Raw genomic sequence first — 25671 nt, 5'->3', positions numbered from 1 at the left:
AGATTGTTTGACAGCCTGTTAAGTAACTTTTCAACGTTTCTTAATTGTTAGTAATAGCGAGGTATAACTAGAAAGCCATACAAGTAGTTAGATAAAGAGAAAGATAGATCTTCCATTTAATCGACAATTCTACTGATGTTGCCAAATCCCCAGCTTCACAAGATGATTTATAAGGTGAAGATCTATGTTCATTCATTTGTCACGTCTGAGTGGCTGATCTGGAGGAACATTATCTAAAATTGTCAGGTATCCAGGTTGAAATCCTGGTTCAGCACTTACTTCTAATCTCCAAATTTTCCCTTGTGTGAGTGCTATTGAAATTTTTTTACAATTTTTTGTCTGGAAATTACAGGACGGTTTTCTATTACTAACAACTGAAGAGAGTATCACTTACCAATACCATGTGTCCTGTTGATATGTCCATATTAGTTAGTGCAGGTTCTTCACTCCTGGAAATGTAAGAAAAATAAATGAATGAATGCAAGTGACACCAACAGGAAGGATAATTCTGTTCTTAACAGTACTTCCACTGACAGTGTGTGCAAGATTTGTCTTTGAACTATAAATTTGACTATTTGATGACTTATAGTTTTGCATGTTATGTTTACAACAAAAGCCACAGAACACAAAATGACAATTCTATGGACATGTGCATAAGTGAAATGTTTTCCTTGTTTTGGATGCAATAATCCATACACCCCATGTGATCACATACTTAAGAGATGTAAATAGAACCCTCTAGCCAGGGAAATACGTCATAAAACTCCATATTGCTCAACAGATATGAAATGAAGCAGTTAACTAAGTAAACATAGCAATGGAGTGAGAACTTCTTTGTTTTAACTGAGGTGTTTCAATGCCAATATAACATTAATCTATGCTATGCTTCTCTACATCAAGACATTACTAGGAACCTTGCTAACAGGAGCGATGCCCTGGTACGGGTTGGGGAGCAAATCTACACCAACCTTTATACAAAAAGCACGGTGATGAATATGTTGTAATACTTCTTTTGTGTTATGCTCCCACTTGATATGCATCTTATAGAGAATATAAGGAGAATGGATGGCTGCTGCTGAAGTGGAAATACTGCTGGTGATTTGAGGATTTGTTGTCAACACAGGTTTTCAAGGAGTGATTAGTGAGGTGAAGATTAGTTCCCATGAATGTCGCTCGCTGAGCTGAGTACAGTTTGGTGAAACAGATGGTAGAAAAGGTGTTGAGGTTCAAGAGGAATGAATCTTGTGTGCCCTCAGCATGGCTCCAGATAATAAATATGTCATCAGTGAAGGTGAATTAGATGAGGAGTTTAAGTTTGTGAGTGGATAAAAATGATTCCACGAGAGACCAATGAACAGACTGGGACAGGATGGACCCATTTGGGTAACCATGGCAGTATGTTGGATTTGTTGCAGGTGATGCCCTTAAGGGGAAATAATTGTGGATTGCAGTTGATCATGTATACCGTGAAGGAAGTTATGGGATTGGACTCAGCCAATCAATATAAAAGATAATGTTCAAAGGTGGCAACTTAATGGGCATTAGGACCTTAATGTGGAGGGAGGTGGAAAGGACAACATCAGATGGTGTAAGAACGTGAATTGTGGCGAAGCAGAGAAGGAACTGGTTAGGGTCTTTAAAATAGGAGGATAAACAGACAATAGGTTGAAAGTGTTGGACTGCAAAAGCAGAGATCACTTCAGTGGAGATGCAGTAGCTAAATATGATGAGGCATCCTGCGTAGCTGAGCATACATATCTTGGGAAACAGGTAGAAACTGGGTGTCTGGGGAAAGATTAGAGTAAGAAGGGAGACAGTTGAAGAGATGCTTTGGGAGGGGCCTAGGGACTTGAGAATGGATAGAAGGTCACACTAGATTCTAGAATGAGGTCACTGTGGCAGGCATAATAGGTGACTGTGTTAGAAAGCTGACAGGGGCCTCTGCCTGAATATAAGTGCAGTTTACAAAGTGTAACAACATATGAATGTAAATGCATCCAAAGACACATCACTGTTTACTATCAGATTCTCTCTTTCTCACACATGTATTTTCTTGCATTTATCTACATTTTGGGTAGGATTCTATTAACCACAACTCATAAAAAGGTTTCTACATAGCTTTAGTTTTATTTACTACTTTCTAGTGACAATCAACCAATTAACCTATAGGATTATCTGGACAGCATAGCATACTAGACACACTACCATTGTAGGCAATATTCCTTGGGCTTCCATTGATCTGTGAACCAACTAAGTCCCTAAAAGAAAGCAGAGAATTTTTCTTAAAATATGTGTATGATGATTCTTTTTTTTGAACTCATCATATTCTGTAAAAGGTTTATTTTTTTAAAAAAAATTATCTCTCTCTCTTTCCAAAACATCACAGTCTTTCTTCCTTACTTTTACTACAGATTCTACAGCATTTTTCTGTTTTGTTCCCCAAGATGTCTCCTATTCTTCTTCTCTATCAGTGGTTCTGTTCTTTGCACTGGAAGTCATTCTACTGTAAAGATGTGATCAGTGGTAGCCTGTGAGTATACATTCTGACTGTTCACAGATTTTTAGATTCAGATAAATACAAGAATGTGAAATTAATAGCATCTGCTGTATAACAGTTAAGCTTATCAACATATTTTCACAACTACAGCCTCTGCCAATAATAATATGCATAACTTGTCTCAAAAAATAAAGAATTGTTTCTGTGGAATTTTGTTGTTTTGTACATAATTAAGTGCAGTTGAGGGCAAGAATGAAATAATGTTTAAGGTTTTGCTACACTCTGTTTCACACTTTTGGTATGTGGTTGTTCCATGCTTTTTTATTTTTTTGGACAAATGTACAAGATCCATAATACATGTATTATTTAACGAATTAACTTCTGGTCTGAAAGTCAGACATTCTTATGTTGCACCCACACAAGAAATTAATGCTTATTATACACTTCTTTGTTAAATATTCACTTGTAGTCATGCTTATTAGATTTTGTCACTTTCTCAGTCAACGGATTTGGTCTGCAAGGTCCTAGTTCATTTGTGGCAAACTGTTTCTGGTAATTTTCTTTTCTGTTAGCATTTAAAACAGATTTGATGAAGTTCATGTTGATACTACACACAGAATCCAATTCCTGCACAGTAAACAAGAAATCCAATACAAACTCCATTTGTGGAAATGATTGGATTCAAGTAGTATTGTTTAGCAACAAGATCACTTGAATAAAAATGAGGTGCTGAGAGACACGAGGGCCAAGAGCACACCATCTTTGACCCCACATTTAAGTGAATATCAGAGAAACCTGTGAGACAGCTTTTCATGAGTGCTCATATATACGCAAGCTACAGTCCAGATAAACATGATCCACCATAAGGTCACCAGATGTCAGAAGCATGAATAAGTGCTACAGTCTCACAACTGATGATGATGTACTTTATGGTTCTCTGTGTCTCAAATGGATGTCAGTGTGATAAAATCCAAAACTTAATATATTATATATCATTTAGAATCACACAAAATAGGTTTTGCTATCAATATAACTGAAACATATACTGATGTCAAATGTCAAATAGTGAGTGAATTGGCATATCTGAGGAATGTGCTACCATCTAGCAGGATTTATGCCAACCGAATGGTGATAAAAGTCTGCTGCAGTGTGCTACCACCTGGTTGTGTTGGCATAAACTTTTAGTTGAGTAGTAAGAGTTAGCTGTGCATGCCATGAACCATGCACTTTGTTTATCAAATCTGTATGTATTTGGCATGTAAGGCAATTATGTTATGCCAGCTGTGGATGCATAAAAGCTCCTTAAAATGTGCACAACTGAAGATGCACTCGTGACCTCGATGCCGAGTTTCATGGAGTCTAGAGTAGGAGCAATGTAGCATAGTGCAGTAGATTTAGTGCCATGTATTTCAGAGTACCACATCTACATTATGCTTAACAGTATTCAAAGAAAAATTACCAATGGAGTCTAAAGTTAGGGTGTTCACGTGTTCTTACACAACAGCTGTCACTCAATGTGATCAACCTTGTCCTGCATAGTTGACTCAATAGTGTTTGGCTTTTTTCTCAGAAGATTCCTTGCTAGTGTCCCAAAACATTTGTTTTTTAAGAAATTATTCCTTTTAGATAGTCTTGTTTGCCACAGCTATAGGGTCTGCATGAAGGTTTCAGTAATGATTCTCTCTCTCTCTCTCTCTCTCTCTCTCTCTCTCTCCCTCCCTCTCCCTCCCTCTCTCTTTCCTGTTTGGCACATTTTACTCAGTATGGGGTTGAGAGAATGGGAAAGGCTCCACACAAATCTCATTAATTTGTCTGGTAGAATATTGAGTAAACTAGTGTTTTCATATGATATACTTTTTTGTTTTTATTTTAAACTTCATGGCTTTTTAACTTCAAAGCAATACAACTGGGTTGTTGCTTTTATTCTTCATAACTGGTAGGAATTATGCATCTCCAATTATTAATTAACTGTTTATACTTAACATCTAACTTATTATCAGAAGCATTGAATCTACTGCCTAGAACTTAAACACACCTAGTAATAATCCATTCCTATAAAGAAGCACAGCATCAGTGTAGAAACTGACACTGTCCCTCAGCATTTTAAGCATACTGTTTAATATTTTAGCATCAATTCTGTTCAGAAAATTATATTATTTCCTTTTTCTTACCACATTATTGGTAAGTAATGGAGATACACTGTATTTTTATAATTATTTCTGGAAAGTTATGACACATATTTTAATGTATGTTCATAATACAAAAAGAATCCTTTATTTAAAGATGAAGAATAAATAAATTATGAACATAAATGGTTATATTACACTTATTTTATGATTGCCAGATATTTTTTATAATTCTATAGATGACTTGTCACCAAGTATAAGACACCAAGCTGATTATGTTCAGAAGACCATAGGACTGTTTTATCTAATATGTAGCACAAATTTAATAATTCTCATAGCACACATGTTGTAGATGAAATTTTGTGGATAGACATGTGGTATGAAATAAGGCAAATAAATGTCATGTGACTAGGGCCTCCCTACAGGTAGACCATTCACCAGGTGCAAGTCTTTTGATTTGACACCACTTCGGCAACTTGTGCATCCCCTGAGTGGAGAAAATCTCCGACCCAGCCAGGAATTGAATCCGGGCCCTTAGAATTGACATTCTGTCATGCTACCGGGGGTGGACATGAAATATGGTTTAATTGATATATCTGATTAATTTAGGAATCACTATTCCATGCTGACTTTAATTCTTGAAGTTTTTCTAACAAGTGTTCAATGATGTTTCAGTATTGCAACTTGACATCTTGCCATGATATTTCATCTGACAACCATTCAGGCATTTTCAGGTGAATTTTACACTGGGATTGCTGGTACATGTCACAGATCTCTAGTATAAAACTTACCAGTGTTGTAACTTGGACACACAACACAACCAATAATGTTGGTATAACTTTATTACCCTGTGGCATGTACTCCAATCACCATAACATATACTGAACACAACAAGATAAGGCAAATGTATGCAAGCAGTAATAACATGATAACACGCGAACATAACAAAGCAGCATTAACAGGCACCCACCCATGGTGGGCTCTATCAGAAGTTCACAGTACTGCTCTTGTGTGGTGCACTCTCGTGGATGACAACACACTGCTAATGGGTGCAGCTGTGAAATGTGCACACATTACTTCAACCTGAAGATGGTTGAATGATTGTCAGACAAAATATCCTGGCAAGACCTCAATGTCATCCAGCTGCAAACCTGGCATGTAAGGTAGACTGCTAATTTTGTTTTTGAAGAGCAATTACACAGCATACAGATATACCAAAGCAGGAAGCAGGATTGTAAATATGGATAAAATCCAGGATCAAGTAACATGCCAGCACACTGAACATGAAAAGTGCAGCTCAAGAGAATGTCATTGACAGTTGCAATAGAAAACTCCATGTCTTGGTTATTGCAGAAGAACAGTCACATATTCTGTTGTAATTTTTGTGAACACAGGCGCTTGTACATCAAAACACTTAATGATTTTCCAGAGAACACCCTGTGTTTATTCACACATCAACAGCACGATTTTTTTTCTTTTAAATGGATTCAGATGATGACTTCAGCATGATGATGATGATAAGAATTGCATCTGCCAGAGCTTCCCCATAAATAAAAAAAACAGTAAGTCCTTCCTAGACAGCAATCAAAGATTTGCAAAAGAAATGTTTATTATGTTTAACATCCTATCAATGCCAACACCATTAGAGCCAGCAAGGATCTATATCTATTTGGTACATGATCTACAAGCCTTTCAGATATTTTGTAAGCTTTTTTCGCATTCTTCCCTCAGAGCGATTTGGAGTTCAGAAGGTTCTGAATAGGTAGATGTCTTTGCACAACATATCTTCCAAGATTGTTCAATGCATGCATGACACGAGCTATGTATAGAGAACATGCAGGTTGCTCCATTTGTTAATACCCTCATTGTCCAGTTGAAACATGGCAAGGTAGTGGGATAGGTACACTTACTACAATTCTACTCCTTACATCATTTTTTTTTTTTTTTTTTTTTTTTTTTACATTATACATGAAATGCATATACCATGGATACATAAAATGACTAAATTCTGATTCACACAATATCTCATTAAACTTCACAACTCATGATGTAATTTGGAATCTATTGATGACAATAGTATATTTAGTTCATCTGACAACATTGCTCTTAAGTAAATATTCATAATATAAATTTACAACCACATGCATGTCAGATTTGAATAACGTTAAAAATTGTTCGTTTTAAGACTGATATAGTTTATTTGAAAGCCTTCATCCTCCACTTTTCAACAAAGGTTTTACTTTCTCAAAAAGCTTTATATTCTATACACTGTACTTTAGAAGTTACTTGTCTCCAAAATTTTCTTATTCTACAATGTTCCAATCTCAAAATGTAATTCTTTCCAAATTCCAAATTACAATTTAGCAGTCCTGATTTTTCTGTTACTGAAAAAGTACATTTTCACTAACATAACATATTAGTTTATTAATTATTCAAATCAGAAGAGTTCACTATATCAAAAATTCTTGGCAAACTTTTGAATTCCCATGGGCATCAAAACTTCACTCGTAGAAAGTAGTACCTAATACTTTGTCATCTTCTAATTATACAGATTTTAGTTGAGTACATTCTGCCTTTTATGTTATTATATAAAATGTAATAATTCTGTCTTTTACCAATTTGTAATGTCTGTACTACCTGCATCTATAAAAAGGTGTAATGTTACTTTCAAAGTCTGAGTCAGTCATGTTTGGACAGTTAAGGAGTGCAATTAATATGTATCACTCAGTCAGTGTTTGGCAATTAAGATGAATGGTAACTTTGTCAGTGAGTAGTGGACGAGTTTTCAGTTCAGTTACTATGTCAGTTAGTTAGCATCCTGTAAAGTACGTGTTGGCCTTTGCCACAGGTGAACTTTGTGAAACTTCTGCTAATTGATGTAGCTTACTGATCTGTGTTAAAATATTGATGCTCCTGTATTTTACAAAGTTAGTGATTGAAATGGAACTTAGCATCAATAGATATGAATAAATTGAAAAAAAATAATTTCTGTACTGTTGTGTACATTACTAACAGCTGTTAAACCCAAGGATCACAGGATGACAATTAAAGAGAAAATTGAGAAATTTATTAAGTACATACCAATTCGGTAACAGTCCACAATGTCTCAGGAATATGAGCAGTCGCAACATGTAACTTGGAAAAAAAAGTTTAGAAAACTAATGACATTATACGAAAGACTGACTAAAAGGCCTACTACAGTTATGTTTCCTCCAGGCTTCCATCATCGCAGATACTGATGAATAGATATCTTCATAAGATCTGCCATTCTTGTCCCTTTCCTCTTTGCACCCCATACACCTCACCACATGTATAGGGGGTCCCTCCTAATGGTCAACATGTGCATTTTGTCTTGTGTTTTGGCGGATATTTGCAATTTTGTTTTACAATATCTTGCTGGAGTCAGCCCAAACAAATACGGCTTATTACATCTTTGACACAATGCCCACTGTCAACAAAAAGCATCAGGTTGTTTCCAATTACAAACAAAACGGTTTTTAAAGTGGTATTTTATGTGCCCATTCAACAGGGCAGTATCAAATTAGACAAGTGCAATATTCATTTCATTGATATATATTAATAAGGACAGTAAAACGAGAAGAATAGCCAGGACTCAAGCAGCGAGAGCATTGCTCTGGCCTGTGCTGACTGCTAGTGCCATGTAGCAGCATTGCGCAGTCATTTCTGCAGTACTGGATATTCTTCATGTTTTACTGTTCCTGTTAATACAAACTGATAAAACAAACATTATACTAGACTAATTTAGGACCGCTCTATGAAATGGGCAGGTAAAAATCAGCTTTAAAAATCATCTGTTTGTAACAGGAAACAAATTGATGCCTTCATCAACACTGGGCATCACATGAAAGATATGATGAGCAGTATTTGCTTTGGCTGAGTCCAGTTATACACTGCAAAAACAAAATTGCAAATATCTCCCAAAACACCAGAGAAAATGCACCTGATGAATCTTAGGAGGTTCACTCTGTATATGTACAAACAAATAATTAAGGATGTCTCTTGCAGCCAGTATAAGTCAATATTATAACACTTAGTGACTGACCAGGAAGAGGTACTGGAGCGTGAGGAAGGGCTCTGGTTGCTGTTCTCAGAGTCTCGGGACAGTGACGCAACACGCTGAGGTTCAGGGCGGCTGCCTTCTGCAGTACCCACTCCTGGCTGCTGTGGTGTCTTCGCAGCCATTCGTGCACGGCACAGGTCCTGCAAACATCATTCATAAACTTTTGTACAGTGTGACAACACATTCAATCAGGTTCAGAGGCAATTTGATTCAGTAATTATTGTAAAATTGGGCTCTTGAGTGTTTTGTGAAATGTCTTCTAATGTGATTATGGCAACAAGATGGGAACTACCAGAGGTTGATTGAGCAACCATATCTGTAGTGAGGCACACGAATCATAATATTTTGAAAATGGTTCAGAATTTCAATATTTTTTTGAGTATTCTTGACTTTATCATACGTGAAGGACAAGTTTGGTCCAACTATGATTCTTTCCTTGATGTTTATACGATTTTTACTGGCTATCACACAAATGTGTCATGAGAATAATTCTGCAAAAAGTTGTTAGTATCATCAGTGAAAAGCACTAACTCCCATATAGCCATAGTTCCATCATAGTGTTACAGACTCTACAACAAAAGGACCTTTATCTGCACTGGTGTCAGCAGGACACACACTGATGCATATATGACATACAGACCAACTGCTCTGAGCTTCCATTACAAAGTTAATTTGGATACTGGAGCTCTTGAGGTAGAGGCAGCTATAGCAGACAATTGTCTTATTGACAACACTATCTGTCTCTGAGGCTACAGCCTAAACCTACCCTGACAATAAATAATAATTAAAAAATAAATAATGATTACTGTCTGTCTGTGGTGACTCTAGAAATAATGAAATGATGGAGAAGTTGAGACCTGATTGTCTCTCGCTGTATGCAATGTTCAAATAACTTATTGGGATACAGCTGGGTGACATCAGCGACAACCACCGATATTTTGACAGCTGCACATCCTGTTATTTTTGCGGTTTTGTCTTGAAAATGACAGGGTCTGCGCACATTGGAATTTCAGAGGTTGCTTCTGATGTCACCTGGTTGCATTTCTTAAGGTTATTTGAAGATTGAGAAGTTGACCAAGCTCATCAACCATTTTGGATTTACAGAGGCCTCAGACATGCAGTGATTCCAGTTAACTGAGGTAAGGCCCTCTCTTTTCATATCTATGAATCGAGGTACATCATTACAACCTGTTGCTGATACAGTCATTAAACACAAAACAAAAGCAATGGCAGATTTAATTGTGGGCACATCAGGCTCACATCTAGGGCTGGGGTGGAGAGTGAGGGGATGGATGAGGGGGAAGGGGAGCACACAAACCCAGAAATTAGACTTTCTTTTTTAGAGATAAAGGTACTTCAAAATAACTGTTTGTGATGAAGATGTTAATAAGCCTAAAAAGCAGAAAGGAAGAAAATATAAGTAAATACTTTTACATTTGGCACTCAAATAAATTTTAATTGCTTTTGTTCAAATATTTGATTTGACTTCTATCATACTAAATCAGTTTCAATAGTTCTCAAGAAGGAAGGAAGATGTTAAAATATTATGTAAAAACATAGTATTGCACAGAACGTTATGGTTGAGAATAACAAATTATTTACAAATAAAGAGATGCCTCACCGAAAGGCAGAAGACTGTGCCATCAACAGATACACTGTGCCATCAACAGGTACAGAGCTTTGCTCTGCTAGCTTTCAGAATGAAATTTCTTTCCCAAGCTGTAGAAGAAACATGTGACAAATACACACGCACACACACTCACTCACACGAAAACACCTGTTCTCCTACGTTGTGCTCATTCATCTGCTAGCTCTTTCCTGGCTCACAGTGAGTGTACTGGGGTGAGGTGAGGGGTGAAGTGTGGGATGGGGTGAGGGGTGGAGGGAAGTGGGAGGCAGGGAGGGCGTGGGGGAAACATCTAGTGGCTCATGGGAGTAGGGCTGTCTGTGGGCTAGCTAGGGGTGCAGGTACAGGGGGCTGCTGGCAGATGGCTGAGCATGCAACTTCCACAGATTAGGGCATGACATGGCAACAAACAACTAGCTGACACATACTGGGTGGTAGTAATAGGAAAGGGGTGGTGTATACACACACAGACACACACACACACACACACACACACACACACACACACACACACACACACTATTTGGTGGGGCTGTGTGTGTGTGTGTGTGTGTGTGCGTGTGCGTGTGTGTGTGTGTGTGTGTGTGTGTGTGTGTGTGTGTGTGTGTGTGTGTGTGTGTACATCATCCCTTTCCCATTACCCCCATAGTGTCAGCTAGCAGTGTGCTGCCATCTCATGCCCTAATCTGTGAAATCGCTTGCTCAGCCCTCTGCCATTTGCCCCCTGTACCTGCACACATAGCTAGCCCACAGACAGCTCCCCATTCTCCCATGGGCCACTAGACAGTTCCCCTCAACCCCTAACTGCCTCCTGCCTCTCTTCATCACTCACCCCAGCCTACCCTGCACCTTCATCTTAACCCAGTACACTCACCTTGGGCCAGGAAAGAGCTGGCAGTCAAATTGTCTGTATGTCTGTCAATGGCATCTGTAAAAACATAGTATAGTTGAGCATGTTCACCTCTCCATTTAGGAATATTCTTTCACCATAGTGAATGCTTTCTGTTTTTCTTTCTTTCTTTTTGTTTTTTTACTGCCACCTCTATGACTGATCTCCAGCATACTTTCCCTTTTCCTTACTAGAAAAATGTGTGCTGTTTTATTTTATTTTGAAAGTACAGCCACAAGGAGAGCCAGTTTAAGGGCCTAACGACCCAAGCTTCTGCTTGGGGCACCAAGATGAGAGGGCTGCCAGAGGTGCCTAGGTGCAACATCTGTACATTGGGTATATCATGATCAGTAATGAAAACTGACAAAGATGAAACTATATATATAAAAAAAAACCAAAAATGTCCAGTAAACATGGTCGAGCCATTCATGAAATAATTGTGAATGTGTGATTATGAGCCATCACTGACATCAGTACGAATACTGGTTTGCAGACTTCCATGGCTGGCGTCATTTTGGATAGATGAATTTTTGTATTGGGCCACATCATTGTAAGTACTAAAATGACTAAATTCCTGACATTTCAATCAACTTGCTCTGCTCTTCTGTAGAGTGGTTCACTGCTCTGAAGAGGACGGAAGTAAGTCAGTTGAAGCACTGACAGTTTAGTTGTTTTAGTGTTACAAAGACATGACTGAATGGCCAAAGTTATTTTATCCAGTATGAGTATTATCCTGGATAGTATAAATGTAGTCAAAATGCTAACTTTGCAATAAATTCCTCACCTAAACAGGTTCAGATTTCACCCAAAACGTTTCTTCACAAGGAATAAATGTGTCTTCAAAAGTACCTACAGTGTTTTATATGCAGAAAAATGATACATGTCAGTGGACAGAGCATCTCCCAAGTTTTGATCACAATACTCACCACAGCATAGTTGCTGAGTAGATATGGAGGGCTGGAACGTCAGAGCATGGTGTATAATGGAATGATGCATGTGTATTGTTTCCTTCAATGTGTTAAATGTGAATTACTTTTGATGGTTCAGTGATGGGTTCATACCACATACCAGCTGAAAGATCCAACAGACAAAACAATTCACAGGTGGAATAACATGGTCTGTGAGACTGGATACTTATATCGTGTGAAGAAAACAGTCTGGCCAGGACTGTCAGCAGAAAAGATGGAACATTTGTGATAATTATTTTTCAGGAGCCTAATGGAATCAATGATAAATGCAAGCAGAGAACTACAGATACCACGGTCAACCATCTGGCACATTCTAGGCAAACATATGCATGTGAAAACATACCAGTTGCAGTTCTTAAACACACTGATTACTTGGGACAATGAGCTTGATTCTGACTTTTGCAATGACTTGCAGTTGCTACTAGAGGAAGATGGTTTTTCACAGAGGTTGGTTATCACCAGCGACAAAGCCCCATTTCATGTTTATAGAATGGTGAGTTGTCATAATTTTTGTGTTTGGAGCACAGAACATCCATAAAAATTCATGAAACACATTTGCATTCACTTACAGTTAACATCTCTTGTGTCATGTCCTCTTTAAAAGTTTGTGGCCTATTTTTCTTAGTTGATAAAACTGTGACTCATTTCATCTATCTGGTCATTCTGCACCAATGGCTTGTCAGATACATCTTTATGGTAAATTGTACAATATTCTTGAATTTTGTCCATTTGTGCACAGCTTTTTCAGTCTCAGCAGTGAATCTCTGCTCAGATAATCTGAACTCTCTTTCTTGTTGCAAATACTACGAGGGGAGTCTAATGAAAACCTTAACCAGAGGGAAGGGAGGAAGATATGGTTGGAGGGAAGGGGCAGAGGAGATAGTCAGAGAGGGGTGAGGGAGGAGGAGATGGAGAGACAGACACGACTGGGTAGGAGGAAATGGACATAGATGGGAGGATGGGGTGAACAGAGAGATGGGGTAGGAAGAGATGGACAGAAAGAGGAGTGAGAAGAAGATGTGTACAATGAAAAAATGAAATAATCATGTGGCATTGATGGCTGGGAGGCCCCATCCATGGAAGTTCAGCTGCCGAGTTGCAAGCCTTTGTTCAGGTGGCGCCACAATGGGTGACTTGCATGCCGGTGATGATGAAATGATGATGAGGACAACACAAAACCAAGTCAACAAGTGGAGAAATTCTCCAACCTGGCCAGGAATTGAACATGGGCCCACTGTATGGTACACTAACACGTTACCACTCAGCTTAACAAGTGGATGATGTATGCATTGTGTGAGTCGAACCTACAAGCAAGTGAAGCCACTGGAAAAAAGCTAGATAAAAATAAAATCTGTTTAACATTTACACTTATTTTATTATTATTATAATATTTGAGTGGTTTCTAATTGTTTTGTATACCCAGGGTTCCAAACAATAAAATTACACCAGTAAAAATAAGACTGTACTTGAGATGGATGGAAAGGAAATTGATGGGATCTATTCACAGGAACCATCTGTGCATTCATTTCAAGTAATTTAGAGAATCTCTGCACCAAACTGCAATTTATGACAAATGCAGTGCAACTATGAGTTTAGTCCACATCTGTCCTGCTTCAAGATCTTGGAGGATCAAAATCATGTCTTTGTGGCATTATAAGCTTACTCGACAAAATATTAGTTCCTGTTTAAAAAGTACACTGGTTCCTTAGAGGTACTGTAGATGGTGTAGAAACTGGTGGTCATGTGACCCTTCACTGCTGATAAGTCATAGCAGGGGTATGGTGTTTATGTTCCAGTCAGTTGCATCAAATCAGCACAGTAAGCTGGTTTAATGGAGACATGACTGAATGGCGGAAAGGAGCTATTGGATTTGGATGTGTCCACGACCACACTATGAATGCAGCTGCCTTGTTTGCTGGTGTTCATTGTGGATTGTCCATCTACAAGAAATGATGTATAACTCACAGCCATGTAACAGAGGCCGGAAAGATATCAGAAGTGATACCATGTTGTGTCAGCTTGACAAGAACAACATTGCAAAGAAAACTGCATGCACTGGGCATTTAGAGTTGCAAAACTAAAAAAAAACCATTGCCCCCAGATGCACATAAAGCTGCACATTTCAATTAAGCTTTTGTTTATAGCTGATTGGAAGCATGTAGTGTAATTTGATAGGTTGTGATTTTGCCTCTTTCTAAATGACACAAGCTGTCAAGAACACCAGTGACCCAGCAAATGGTTTAACTTGTGGTGTGCAGACAGGTAGTAGTTTCGTGATGTTTTAGGAATGTCTTTAGTACCATGATCTGCGCCCACACTTTCAGATTACTGTGAATATGAACCAGAAAGTTAATTTTGAATTCTCAGTGAACAAGTGTTGCCCTTCCTCACACACCTTCACGATGAATATGCTATGGACACTCTCATCTTCCAACATACCAACAACCATGTTCACAGAGCTGCTTTGATGTACACTCAGGCACCCTACTGCACCTTGTCTGGCTAGCTAAATCACTCTATTGTAATCCCACAGATAATGTCTAGGACTGTCTGGAACAGGTTGGTTGGTTTAAAAGAAAGGGGAGAAGGGACCAAACTGGTAGGTCATCAGTCCCTTGTTCCGAATAAAACAATGCCACAAGGGTGAGAAGGAAACAAATGAAACTTACAACACAAAACAAAAGAAAGGAAAAACCACAAGAATGACGGAAAGGCAACAAACACTTAAATGGACAAAAGGGGACAATAAAACCACAGAGATGCAAGAAACAGGGAGAAGAGATTAAAATAAAAAAGCAGGTTACCATGGCTGGCTGACCATAAGAATAGAAAGAAGCCAGCCAGCCACTCTGGCACATTAAAACCTCCACCCTGAAAGCTCTAGGGTGGAGGACACACAGGGACAAAGGGCATGGGCTAAAATTTAGATCAAATGATAAAACCCACCCTCATAAATAAAACGTAAAACTAAATCATCCAATGAGGCGTTGTCAGATAAAATTAGTGGCAACAAGTCCAATAATTGAAGATTTCGTTGCAGGGCAGTCAAAGTGGGACAGTGCACCAGAACATGCGCCACTGTCAACCGGGTGCCGCATTGACACTGAGACAGGTCTTCATGGCGCAGGAGGTAGCCTTGGGTCACCCAAGCGTGGCCAATGTGGAGCCAGCAGAGAACAACAGAGACCATGAGAGAGGCCCGCATGGAGGACTGTCACACATACATAGTCTCCTTAATGGCACGCAGTTTGTTGTGCATACTGAGATTAGTCCATTCCGTCTCCCAAAGCTGAAAAACCTTGCAGCACAATAATGATCGCAGGTCAGTTACGGGGATACCAATCTCCACAAGTGGATTCTGTTTAGCCTGTTTTGCCAGCCCGTCAGCAAGTTCATTTCCCATGATTCCGACATGGCCTGGGGTCTACACAAACACCACAGAACAACAGGACCATTCCAGGGCACATAGGAACTCCTGGATGGTTGCTACCAAAGGATGGCAAGGGTAGTATTGGTCAATAGCTTGTAGGCTGCTCAAGGAGTCAGTAACAAGAGAAATGAGTCGGCAGGGCATGAGCAGATGTGCTCAAGAGCACGGAGCACGAGATATGGCCACCAACTCTTCAGTGAAAACACTGCAGCCATCTGTCAAGGAGTGCTGTTCAATATGTCCTCCATGAACTTATGCAAAGCCAACGTGACCATCAACCACTGAGCCATTGGCGTAAACCACTTTATGGCGCTGGCACATGTCAAGGATCGAGAGGAAGTGACAGCGGAGAGCCACAGGGTTAATGGAGTTCTTAGAGCCATTTGAAAGGTGAAGGCGAATCTTCAGCCTAGGTTTACACCATGGAGGTGTACGTGAATGGATCTCAAGGAGAGGACGCCAGTTCAGAGAGAAGGGACAGGACGCGAACTGCAATCATGAGCCCTGACCTGGGATGCTGATGTGTGAGATGATAGGTGGGAAAAGGAAACAGTAATTCAGATGCACAGGAGAACTACAAATGTGTGCAACATAACTGGCGAGCAGTTGTGCACATTGGATCTGGGATGGAGGGACTCCAGCCTCCACCAAGACACTGCGCACTGGACTCATTCTAAAAGCTCCCATTGCTAGGCGAACACTGCAGAGGTGCACTGGGTTGAGTAAATGCAATGCTGAGGGCGCCGCCGAATGGTAAACCAGACTCCTATAGTCAAGGCAGGATTGAACAAGGGCTCTGTAGAGCTGCAGCAGTGTAGAGCAATCTGCACCCCAGTTGGTGTTGCTCAGGCAGTGGAGGGCATTGAGTTGCTGCCAGCACTTCCGCTTAAGCTGACAAAGGTGAGGTACCATGACTGGGCATTATGAATGGCTCCCTGTAAGTGCCGCTCAGCAACACCAGTACTGGAGGAGCAATACAAAATGTGGAAGTCATCAGCATACAGATAAGGTAAGACTGAAAGCCCTACAGCTGCTGCTAGACTGTTAATAGCCACTAAAAACAGAGACACACTCAATACAGAGCCCTGTGGAACGTCATTCTCCTGAATATGGGGGGAACTATGGAAGGCACCAAGCTGGACATGGAAAGTATGGAGCAACAGGAAGTTTCGGATAAAAATTGGTAGCAGGCACCAGAGACCCCCCTCATACAAGGTGGCAAGGGTATGATGTCGCCAGGTCATGTCGTATGCTTTACGTAAGTCAAAAAAGATGGCAACCAGTTGTTGGCATCTGCAAAAGGCTGTTCAGATGGCAGACTCAAGGGACACAAGATTATCAGTGGTAGAGCAACCCTGGTGGAAGCTGCCCTGACATGGAGCCAGTAGGCCACGTGACTCCAGTACCCAACCCAACCGCCGACACACCATATGTTCTAGCAGCTGACAACGAATGTTGGTGAGGCTGATGGGTCAATAGCTATCCACATCAAGTGGGTTCTTACTGAGTTTGATCACCAGAATGATGGTGTTCTCCCACCATTGCGATGAAAAGATGCCATCGCACCAGATCCAGTTGAAGATGACGAGGAGATGTCATTTGTAGTCAGATGAGAGATGTTTAATCATCTGACTGTGGATACGATCTGGCCCAGGAGCTGTGTCGGGGCAATGTGCAAGGGCACTGAGGAGCTCCCACTCTGTGAATGGGTGGTTATGGGGTTCACTGTGGCGTGTAGTGAATGAGAGGACTTTCCTTTCCACCCACCCTTTGAGGGTGCGAAAGGCTGAGGGGTAATTCTCCGATGCAGAGGCTCGAGCATAGTGCTCAGCAAAGTGCTCGGCAATGATGTTTGCATTGGTACATAACATACCATTCATGTTAACTCAAGGGACACTTGTTGGGGTCTGGTACCCAGAAGGATGTCTGATCTTTGTCCAGACTTGGGAATGTGACGTATGGCACCCAACGGTTGACAAGTTCCTCTCCCAACACTCCTGTTTCCGTTGTTTTATAAACTGGTGAACGCGGGCACGGTGCCACTTAAAGGCTATTAGGTGCTCTAGGGAAGGGTGCCGCTTATGTCACAGTAGAGCTCGCCGATGCTCTTTAATTGCCTCAGTGACTTCCAGAGAGCACCGATGGACTGTCTTTTGCTGGGGGCACCCTAAAGAATGAGGGATCGCACTTTCCACCGCAGAAACGATTGTTAATAGCAACCTGCTCAACGACAACATCGATGGCACCATGTGGGGGAGATTCAAGTAACAGCAGAGGTGAAGGCTACCCAGTCTGCATTGTTTAAAGCCCATCTGGATAGGCGTCCATGGGCATGACGCAGAGGTAGTGACAGCAAGATGGGTAAATGGTCACTACCACACAGGTCATCATGAGTTCTCCAGTGGATAGATGGGAGAAGGGCAGGACTGCAGACCGAGAGATCAATGGCCGAATATTTGCCATATGCCACATGAAATGTGTGGAGGCACCTGTGTTTAAGAGGCAGAGGTTGAGGTGGGACAGCAAATTTTTGACATCTCTGCCTCGGTCGGTAAGCACAGTGCCGCCCAACAAGGGGTTCTGGGCATTAAAATCTCCCAAAAATAGGAAAGGTTTAGTGAGTTGATCAATCTGTGCAGCCAATACGTTCAGAGGTCCTGCACCATCTGCAGACAGTTATTTCCTGTGTCATCCGTATACTGACAGCCACAGCTTCAAGGGGAGTTTGAAGGGGCACAGGTTCACTACATACTGAGTTCAGGACATAGACGAGAACTCCACCTGACACTGTTATATTTGCTATGGTTCTTGTGATATCACCTGTAGTTGCAAAGGGTAGGGGTCCCAATTCCCGGGTACCAGGTTTCCTGGAGGGCAATGCGGTAAGCAGGTGTAAAGCTTAACAGTTGATATGGCTCAGCCACGTGGTGGAAAAACCACTGCAATTCCACTGGAGGATGACTTGATCGTGAGACTGGGAAAGCATAAGACACCCAATGAGGCAGTCTACACAAGTGGGGTCACCTGCTGTCACCGGATGAGTACCTCTGCGATCAACATTCATTGTGTCTGAGGGCCCAGAGAGATTTAGGTCCTCAGTGGACCCCAGAATCTCCACTTCATCCACAGACACAGAGCTTGTAGGTAGCGATGGTGTGGGTGCCACCACAGTGTCTTGGTTCTTGGGGCCCTTTTTCATTTTCGGTTTTTCTTGCTGCTCCTTAGGTTTGTCCAGCTGGGAGGGCTTCACTGATTGCGTCTCAGGAACTGAGGAGGACCATGAAGCCCTAAGACCAGCTACCTGTGGTTGCTTCAGCCACTGGTGGGTGTCAGCTATACCACTAGTAGGAACCTGGAAAGGGAGTGACCCAATGGATCCCTTCCTAGCAAGAGGAGCCAAAGAAGACGTACACTTCTCCGGCTGAGAAGTGGGGACTGTTGTCCCTGATGGTTGGAGGGGGGGGGGGGGTGTTGCTCCCAAAGTAGGTGTTGCAGGAACAACAGGGAGGGAAGTGCCCCCCACCATCAAGGGGGCAGGTGGAGTCTGGCAGCTCTGAGAGCCAACTGTATGCAGCAGAACGGAAGGTGGTAGAACCATTGTCATAGTGGTGGTATAGGTTGACATATGAGAGGCTACATATTGTGTGTACAATATGTAGCCTCTCATATTTTCTCTTAGCCCCAGTGTACGTCAGTCGATCCAAGGTCTTGTATTCCATTATTTTCCTTTCTTTCTGGAAAATCCTGCAGTCTGGTGAGCAAGATGAATGGTGCTCCCCACAGTTGACACAGATGGGAGGCAGGGTACATGGAGTATTGGGATGTGAAGGACATCCACAATCCTGACAGGTGATGGTGGAAGTACAGCGGGAAGACATATGGCTGAACTTCCAGCACTTGGAAAGCACCACATTGAGGGAGGGACATATGGCTTCACATCACTGTGGTAGACCATCACCTTGACCTTCTCAGGTAAGGTGTCACCCTCGAAGGCCAAGATAGAGACACTGGTGGCAACCTGATTATCCCTCGGATACTGACAGACACACCAGTCTAAATGAACACCTCACTGCTCTAAATTGGTGCACAGCTCATTGTCAGACTGCAAAAGAAGGTCCCTGTGAAATACGATACCCTGGACCACATTTAAGCTCTGATGGGGTGTGATGGTAACAGAAACATCCCCCAGTTTGTCACAAGTGAGTAATGCCCCTAACTGCACAGAGGATGCTGTTTTTACCAAGACTGACTCTGACAGCATTTTGGACAAACCCTCCACCTCCTCAAACCTGTCCCCTAAATGCTCCCCAAAAAACTGAGGCTTCATGGACATAAAAGAAGGTAGACCTCAACTGCTTAGAGATTGCTGGTGGTGGACCACTAGCAAGAGATGATGTAATACACTTCATCACATGTCATCCATCCTGATGCCACCCACTCTGACCAGGAGCCCTCCCCAAGGGTGTCAACCAGCTGCAGCAAAGGACACCTGGCAGGATGGCCACTGCTGGGAGTCCTGATGCCCCAGGGGGATGGGCATCTACTCCTTGGTATACATGGGGAGTTAATGGCAAAGGCATCAGCAGAGTGATTCCCATGTGGTCAGGGGGCTACAACCAACAGGGTACATGGCAGCCCCACCACAATGGACTGGCTCAATATCAGGTGCAACCAAGTAAACAAGTCCATTATCATTGTCAGTGAAGAAAACGATTCTGCACAGTTGATAGAAAAATATGCACCCAGGAGGGTGACCTCGCCCAGCAGTTTGAGAATGAGCAGAAGTGCAGATCCACATCAATGAAGGATGCGAGAGGTCTCAGCACATGGTGGACACGATGCACCATGTAAGGCAAATTTTGAAAAATGGAGGTCAAACCCTACAGGGGACCATCACATAAAGGCCAAAACATGTGACACTCGTTTTAGTTGCCTCTCATGAGGCAGGAATACCTCGGTCCTATTCTAACCCCTGGACCCGCACAGGAAACACAGGAATCAATATCCCAACAATTGGGTACCTCTACAGGATCTAATCAAGTGTGTGTGGCATCACCTGGATATAGCATACCTGAAGAAACACATGGGCCCTTTTCCTTGTCAAACTGAGGCCGTTATCAAGGTTAGAGATGATGTTACATCGTTTTAGTGTAATGTTTCCTGAGGGTGATTTATTTTTTTGTCCAGTGTGCTTAATGTATACTTCACCAATGGGAATATACTCTGCTTGCAAGAAAATTGCAAAACAACTTCGGTGTAATGACTGCTTTTCATGTTCTTTGAATCACATGTCTACTTCATTATCCCAATAGCACAAATCTTGTTAGGTGGCTGTCTTGACAGTGACTGATTTATTCTGTTTACAATTTGTGGGCTTTCAATTAATAAATAAAATGGTGATAGTGTGTGGTGGCCCTCAACTATGCACCCATTGACTCAAAGTTGAAATATTGAAAGTTTTGGCTGGCTTTGTTGTCTAGGGGCAGGGATACGTAGTTGTCGTATTACAAGCCAAATTCTGCTGAGTCTACAGTACCCAATATGAATATGCACATGAATTGAATGGTCGAAGGTTCCTGTCACTCAGCAATTGCGAATTTTGAACATAATATAGACGTTTATAAATGAAAGATTGCAATTACATAAAATCTGCAGGTACCATCTCAATGAATTCAAATGATGAGTATGATAGTAGAAGTATTTTTTAGAATGTGGTATATTGCTGCAAAACACTTATTGGTGTCAATGGTCCAGCAATTAAATAAAATATAAATTGAACAACAGGGAAACAACAGATTCCTACAGCATGTAATTAGTCATGAACAACAACATACCTCGCGAGATATTCACTTCTAAATGCACACTATGTCTCAACTGTAGAAGCCATAGAAATCTCACAAGTGCACAAGTTGGCACAAAAGTAGGCCAGTAGCCTAACGTCTCTGTGTTTTCTAAAACACAGTAAATAATTAACCAATTTCTTCATGAATAGTGTATATCAGATATAAACAAAGACGTAGATGAATAAATATATTTTAAGTATGCTGCTACCATTTTTTCGTGTAACTGTGGAGTACTTATAGCTTGACGCAATCGGTAGTAATCGACCCCTTGGACCTCCAATAACTTATGTACTATTCAAGTTAAATGCCTGTAATTCATGCCAATTTAGGTTTACACTAATAGCTTTCTAAAGACATGTTGCTTGATGAAATTGGATGAGCCATTTAGATTTTGGAAATTTGTTGCTATATTGAAAATCTGATTACACCATCAGAATTGTCGTGCAAATAATGGTAATGTACAACTCACCTGTTACCTCACAAGTTTCCTTTTTCTGCAGTTATGCAATACATCTAGACACTTGTGTAAGCAGACTATGAAAATAGGTGATGTGAGTCATATTGGTTGGTCGTGAAGTTTGGCCTTTGTGACAACCCTGTGGAATCAATAAGTGAGAAGTGTGTCCCACCTGGTAGTCCTTGCTGGGCTCAGACTCAGGTCTGGAGAGTGCGTTGATCTTGTCCCTGGAGCGGGCATGCCGGCGGATGACAAAGAGGGCTGCAGCAGCAGCCAGCACAGCTCCCAGCATGCCACAGACTAGCAGTGTTGCAACCAACAGCTCGTGGTCGTTGCGTGCCAGGCTTGTCTGGATCACCGATGGCAGCTTCGCCTGTCACAAAGAAGCATCACTACTGTGAGTGTTCACAGAGATTTAAGTGGTGTATATACACAGGTACTAGGACAGTCTCGGGTCTGTCTACTTCAGTATAATAAGGGTTTCAAAGTCACCTGCCCCCCTCCCCCCTCAAAGTCACTCTCTCCCCTATACCTTCACTCCCCCTCCCCTGCCCATGTGTGCCCATGTGGCTTCTAAACAATGCTGCTCTAACACAAACAATTCAGTCCTGTATGCCCTATTATTATTATTTATTTGAACAATTATGCAGGTGCAGATAGTGTTGTGAATGTCAGAGCAGGCAGCTGTTGCTACAGGTGTGTCTTACACACCTGGACCTGTAGCGTCTGATTGACTGAGGACTCACACTGCCTCGCTCACAGCAGCTGCCAATTGATGGCACTTTGGGATTAGGGATAGCATCAATCCCAGCAGCCTGAGGCCTGCCATCTCTGAAACAATTTTGGCTGGTCTACAATGGTGTAATGAACAAGGCACACCAGTCTGAGCTAAAAGGAAGAATAGCATACCAAAAGTATCTGCTTGTTTTCCCATACACATTGGGGGATAGCTACGTATGTTAAATAATGATGACATGCCAGTGTATGGTACTTTTATAACGTAGTCAGGTGTGAGTTATTGAATGTGGTGTGACCTGATGTGTCTAGATGAATCTTGTCTGGTTAGGTTGTACTGTGAGTGAGGTGCCATGTGCCTACTGTTGGGGTACGTAGTAATGAGATGTCTCGGGCTGCCAGTCCATGACTATGATCGGTCACATAGTCAGACTGCAAGAAAAAATAAGTTGAATTTTTTAAAGTTGCAGTTAGTTGATTCCATGTTCCATGGATCATTTTGGGCAATACATCTTAATGATGTGAAATGAGTCATTTTACATTCACATTACAAATTAATTTGTAAATATGGCCATATGTGAGTTAATAATTCCCACCGATCACCTTTTATTCATTACAATAATAGAAATTCTTCTATGGAATAGAAGGAGTTGCCGAGAAGAAATTTTACTTTGCTGTCTGTCAGACATTTTATATCACAGGGTTAGTGATCAAAAATTTTACATAAATCATTATGCAGCCCTTTTTGTGCTAAAGACAAGCTTAATGTGGAGTAATGAATGTCATTTTTCCTTCTGGTATTGTAATTATGAACATCACTGTTTCTTTTGAACTGCAGGGAATTATTTACAAAAAACTTCACGAGGGAGTAAATATACTGAGAAGCAGTAGTCAGTATGCCCAACTACTTAAACAGATGTCTATAAGATGACTATGATGAGTACCACATATTATTCTTACAGCATGTTTTTTAAGCAATGAAGAATTTCTTTCTTAAAGATGAGTTAACCCAGAACATTATTCCAAATGACATGTTGAATGAAAATGTGCAAAATACGTCAACTTACTGATAGGTCTCTCTCCAAGATTTGCATTGATTCTAAGCACAAATGTGGCTGAACTAAGTTGTTTTAAGAGTTCCAAAATGTGCTTTTACCAGTTTAAATTCTCACAATATAGACACCTAAAAATTTTGAAGTTTTCATCCTATTTATTATTTCCTCACCATGCATTAACATGTCAAAAAAAAAAAAAAAAGAAGTTCAGACAGAATGTAACTATTAGTTTGTGCAGGATAATCATAGACTGTCGATATACAGGGCTATTACAAATGATTGAAGCGATTTCATAAATTCACTGTAGCTCCACTCATTGACATATGGTCACGACACACTACAGATAGGTAGAAAAACTCATAAAGTTTTGTTCAGCTGAAGCTGCACTTCAGGTTTCTGCCGCCAGAGCGCTCGAGAGCGCAGTGAGACAAAATGGCGACAGGAGCCGAGAAAGCGTATGTCGTGCTTGAAATGCACTCACATCAGTCAGTCATAACAGTGCAACGACACTTCAGGACGAAGTTCAACAAAGATCCACCAACTGCTAACTCCATTTGGCGATGGTATGCGCAGTTTAAAGCTTCTGGATGCCTCTGTAAGGGGAAATCAACGGGTCGGCCTGCAGTGAGCGAAGAAACGGTTGAACGCGTGTGGGCAAGTTTCACGCGTAGCCCGCGGAAGTCGACGAATAAAGCAAGCAGGGAGCTAAACGTACCACAGCCGACGGTTTGGAAAATCTTACGGAAAAGGCTAAAGCAAAAGCCTTACTGTTTACAATTGCTACAAGCCCTGACACCCGATGACAAAGTCAAACGCTTTGAATTTTCGCCGCGGTTGCAACAGCTCATGGATGAGGATGCATTCAGTGCGAAACTTGTTTTCAGTGATGAAGCAACATTTTTTCTTAATGGTGAAGCGAACAGACACAATGTGCGAATGTGGGCGGTATAGAATCCTCACGCATTTGTGCAGCAAATTCGCAATTCACCAAAAGTTAACGTGTTTTGTGCAATCTCACGGTTTAAAGTTTATGGCCCCTTTTTCTTCTGCGAAAAAAACGTAACAGGACACCTGTATCTGGACATGCTGGAAAATTGGCTCATGCCACAACTGGAGACCGACAGCGCCAACTTCATCTTTCAACAGGATGATGCTCCACCGCACTTCCATCATGATGTTCGGCATTTCTTAAACAGGAGATTGGAAAACCGATGGATCGGTCGTGGTGGAGATCGTGATCAGCAATTCATGTCATGGCCTCCACGCTCTCCCGACTTAACCCCATGCGATTTCTTTCTGTGGGGTTATGTGAAAGATTCAGTGTTTAAACCTCCTCTACCAAGAAATGTGCCAGAACTGCGAGCTCGCATCAACGATGCTTTCGAACTCATTGATGGGGACATGCTGTGCCAAGTGTGGGAGGAACTTGATTATCGGCTTGATGTCTGCCGAATCACTAAAGGGGCACATATCGAACATTTGTGAGTGCCTAAAAAAACTTTTTGAGTTTTTGTATGTGTGTACAAAGCATTGTGAAAATATCTCAAATAAAAAAGTTATTGTAGAGCTGTGAAATCGCTTCAATCATTTGTAATAACCCTGTACATGTGTGTCTACACTGGAGACACTGCTGTTGCAAGTGACATAATTGAGTATCCTCTAACGAAACCATTGTCTGAACCTTCATGCATGAAAATATTACACTTCAATACAACATAAAGTTTTGATGTCAGTGAGAGCAAATAAGTTCAGATTGGTACCAGAATGCTTATTCATTCCAGTGGTGGTTTTCAAACATCCTCCATGCTGCAAAGTAAAATGACATTATCCAGTAATGAGTGGCTCCATATACACAATAATCTGATGCTATTTGAAACCATGTTCAGCAGAAGTAGTCAGACTTCCACACAAAGGTCCTCATATGTGGCCAACAATTCAGCTCACATTTGACAGCTCACTTGAG

At 41.2% G+C, this 25671-nt stretch overlaps 1 protein-coding gene across 2 annotated transcripts in view; it reads right to left on the bottom strand.

Moving 5' to 3' along the window:
* Positions 1–25671, bottom strand: part of LOC124607222 (receptor-type tyrosine-protein phosphatase N2) — a 445587-nt gene that overhangs the window by 30246 nt on the left and 389670 nt on the right. For both annotated transcript variants that reach the window (XM_047139493.1, XM_047139494.1), the window contains 3 exons: positions 22091–22291; positions 8687–8844; positions 395–449 (listed from right to left, as the gene is read on the bottom strand). In XM_047139493.1, the coding sequence (XP_046995449.1) occupies positions 395–449; positions 8687–8844; positions 22091–22291 (414 nt within the window). The remainder of the gene's footprint in view (positions 1–394; positions 450–8686; positions 8845–22090; positions 22292–25671) is intronic.

This window comes from Schistocerca americana, chromosome 3, assembly GCF_021461395.2.
Source record: "Schistocerca americana isolate TAMUIC-IGC-003095 chromosome 3, iqSchAmer2.1, whole genome shotgun sequence".
In the NCBI taxonomy this organism is placed as follows: Eukaryota; Metazoa; Arthropoda; class Insecta; order Orthoptera; family Acrididae; genus Schistocerca; species Schistocerca americana.
This window is presented reverse-complemented; position numbering and strand designations above follow the sequence as displayed.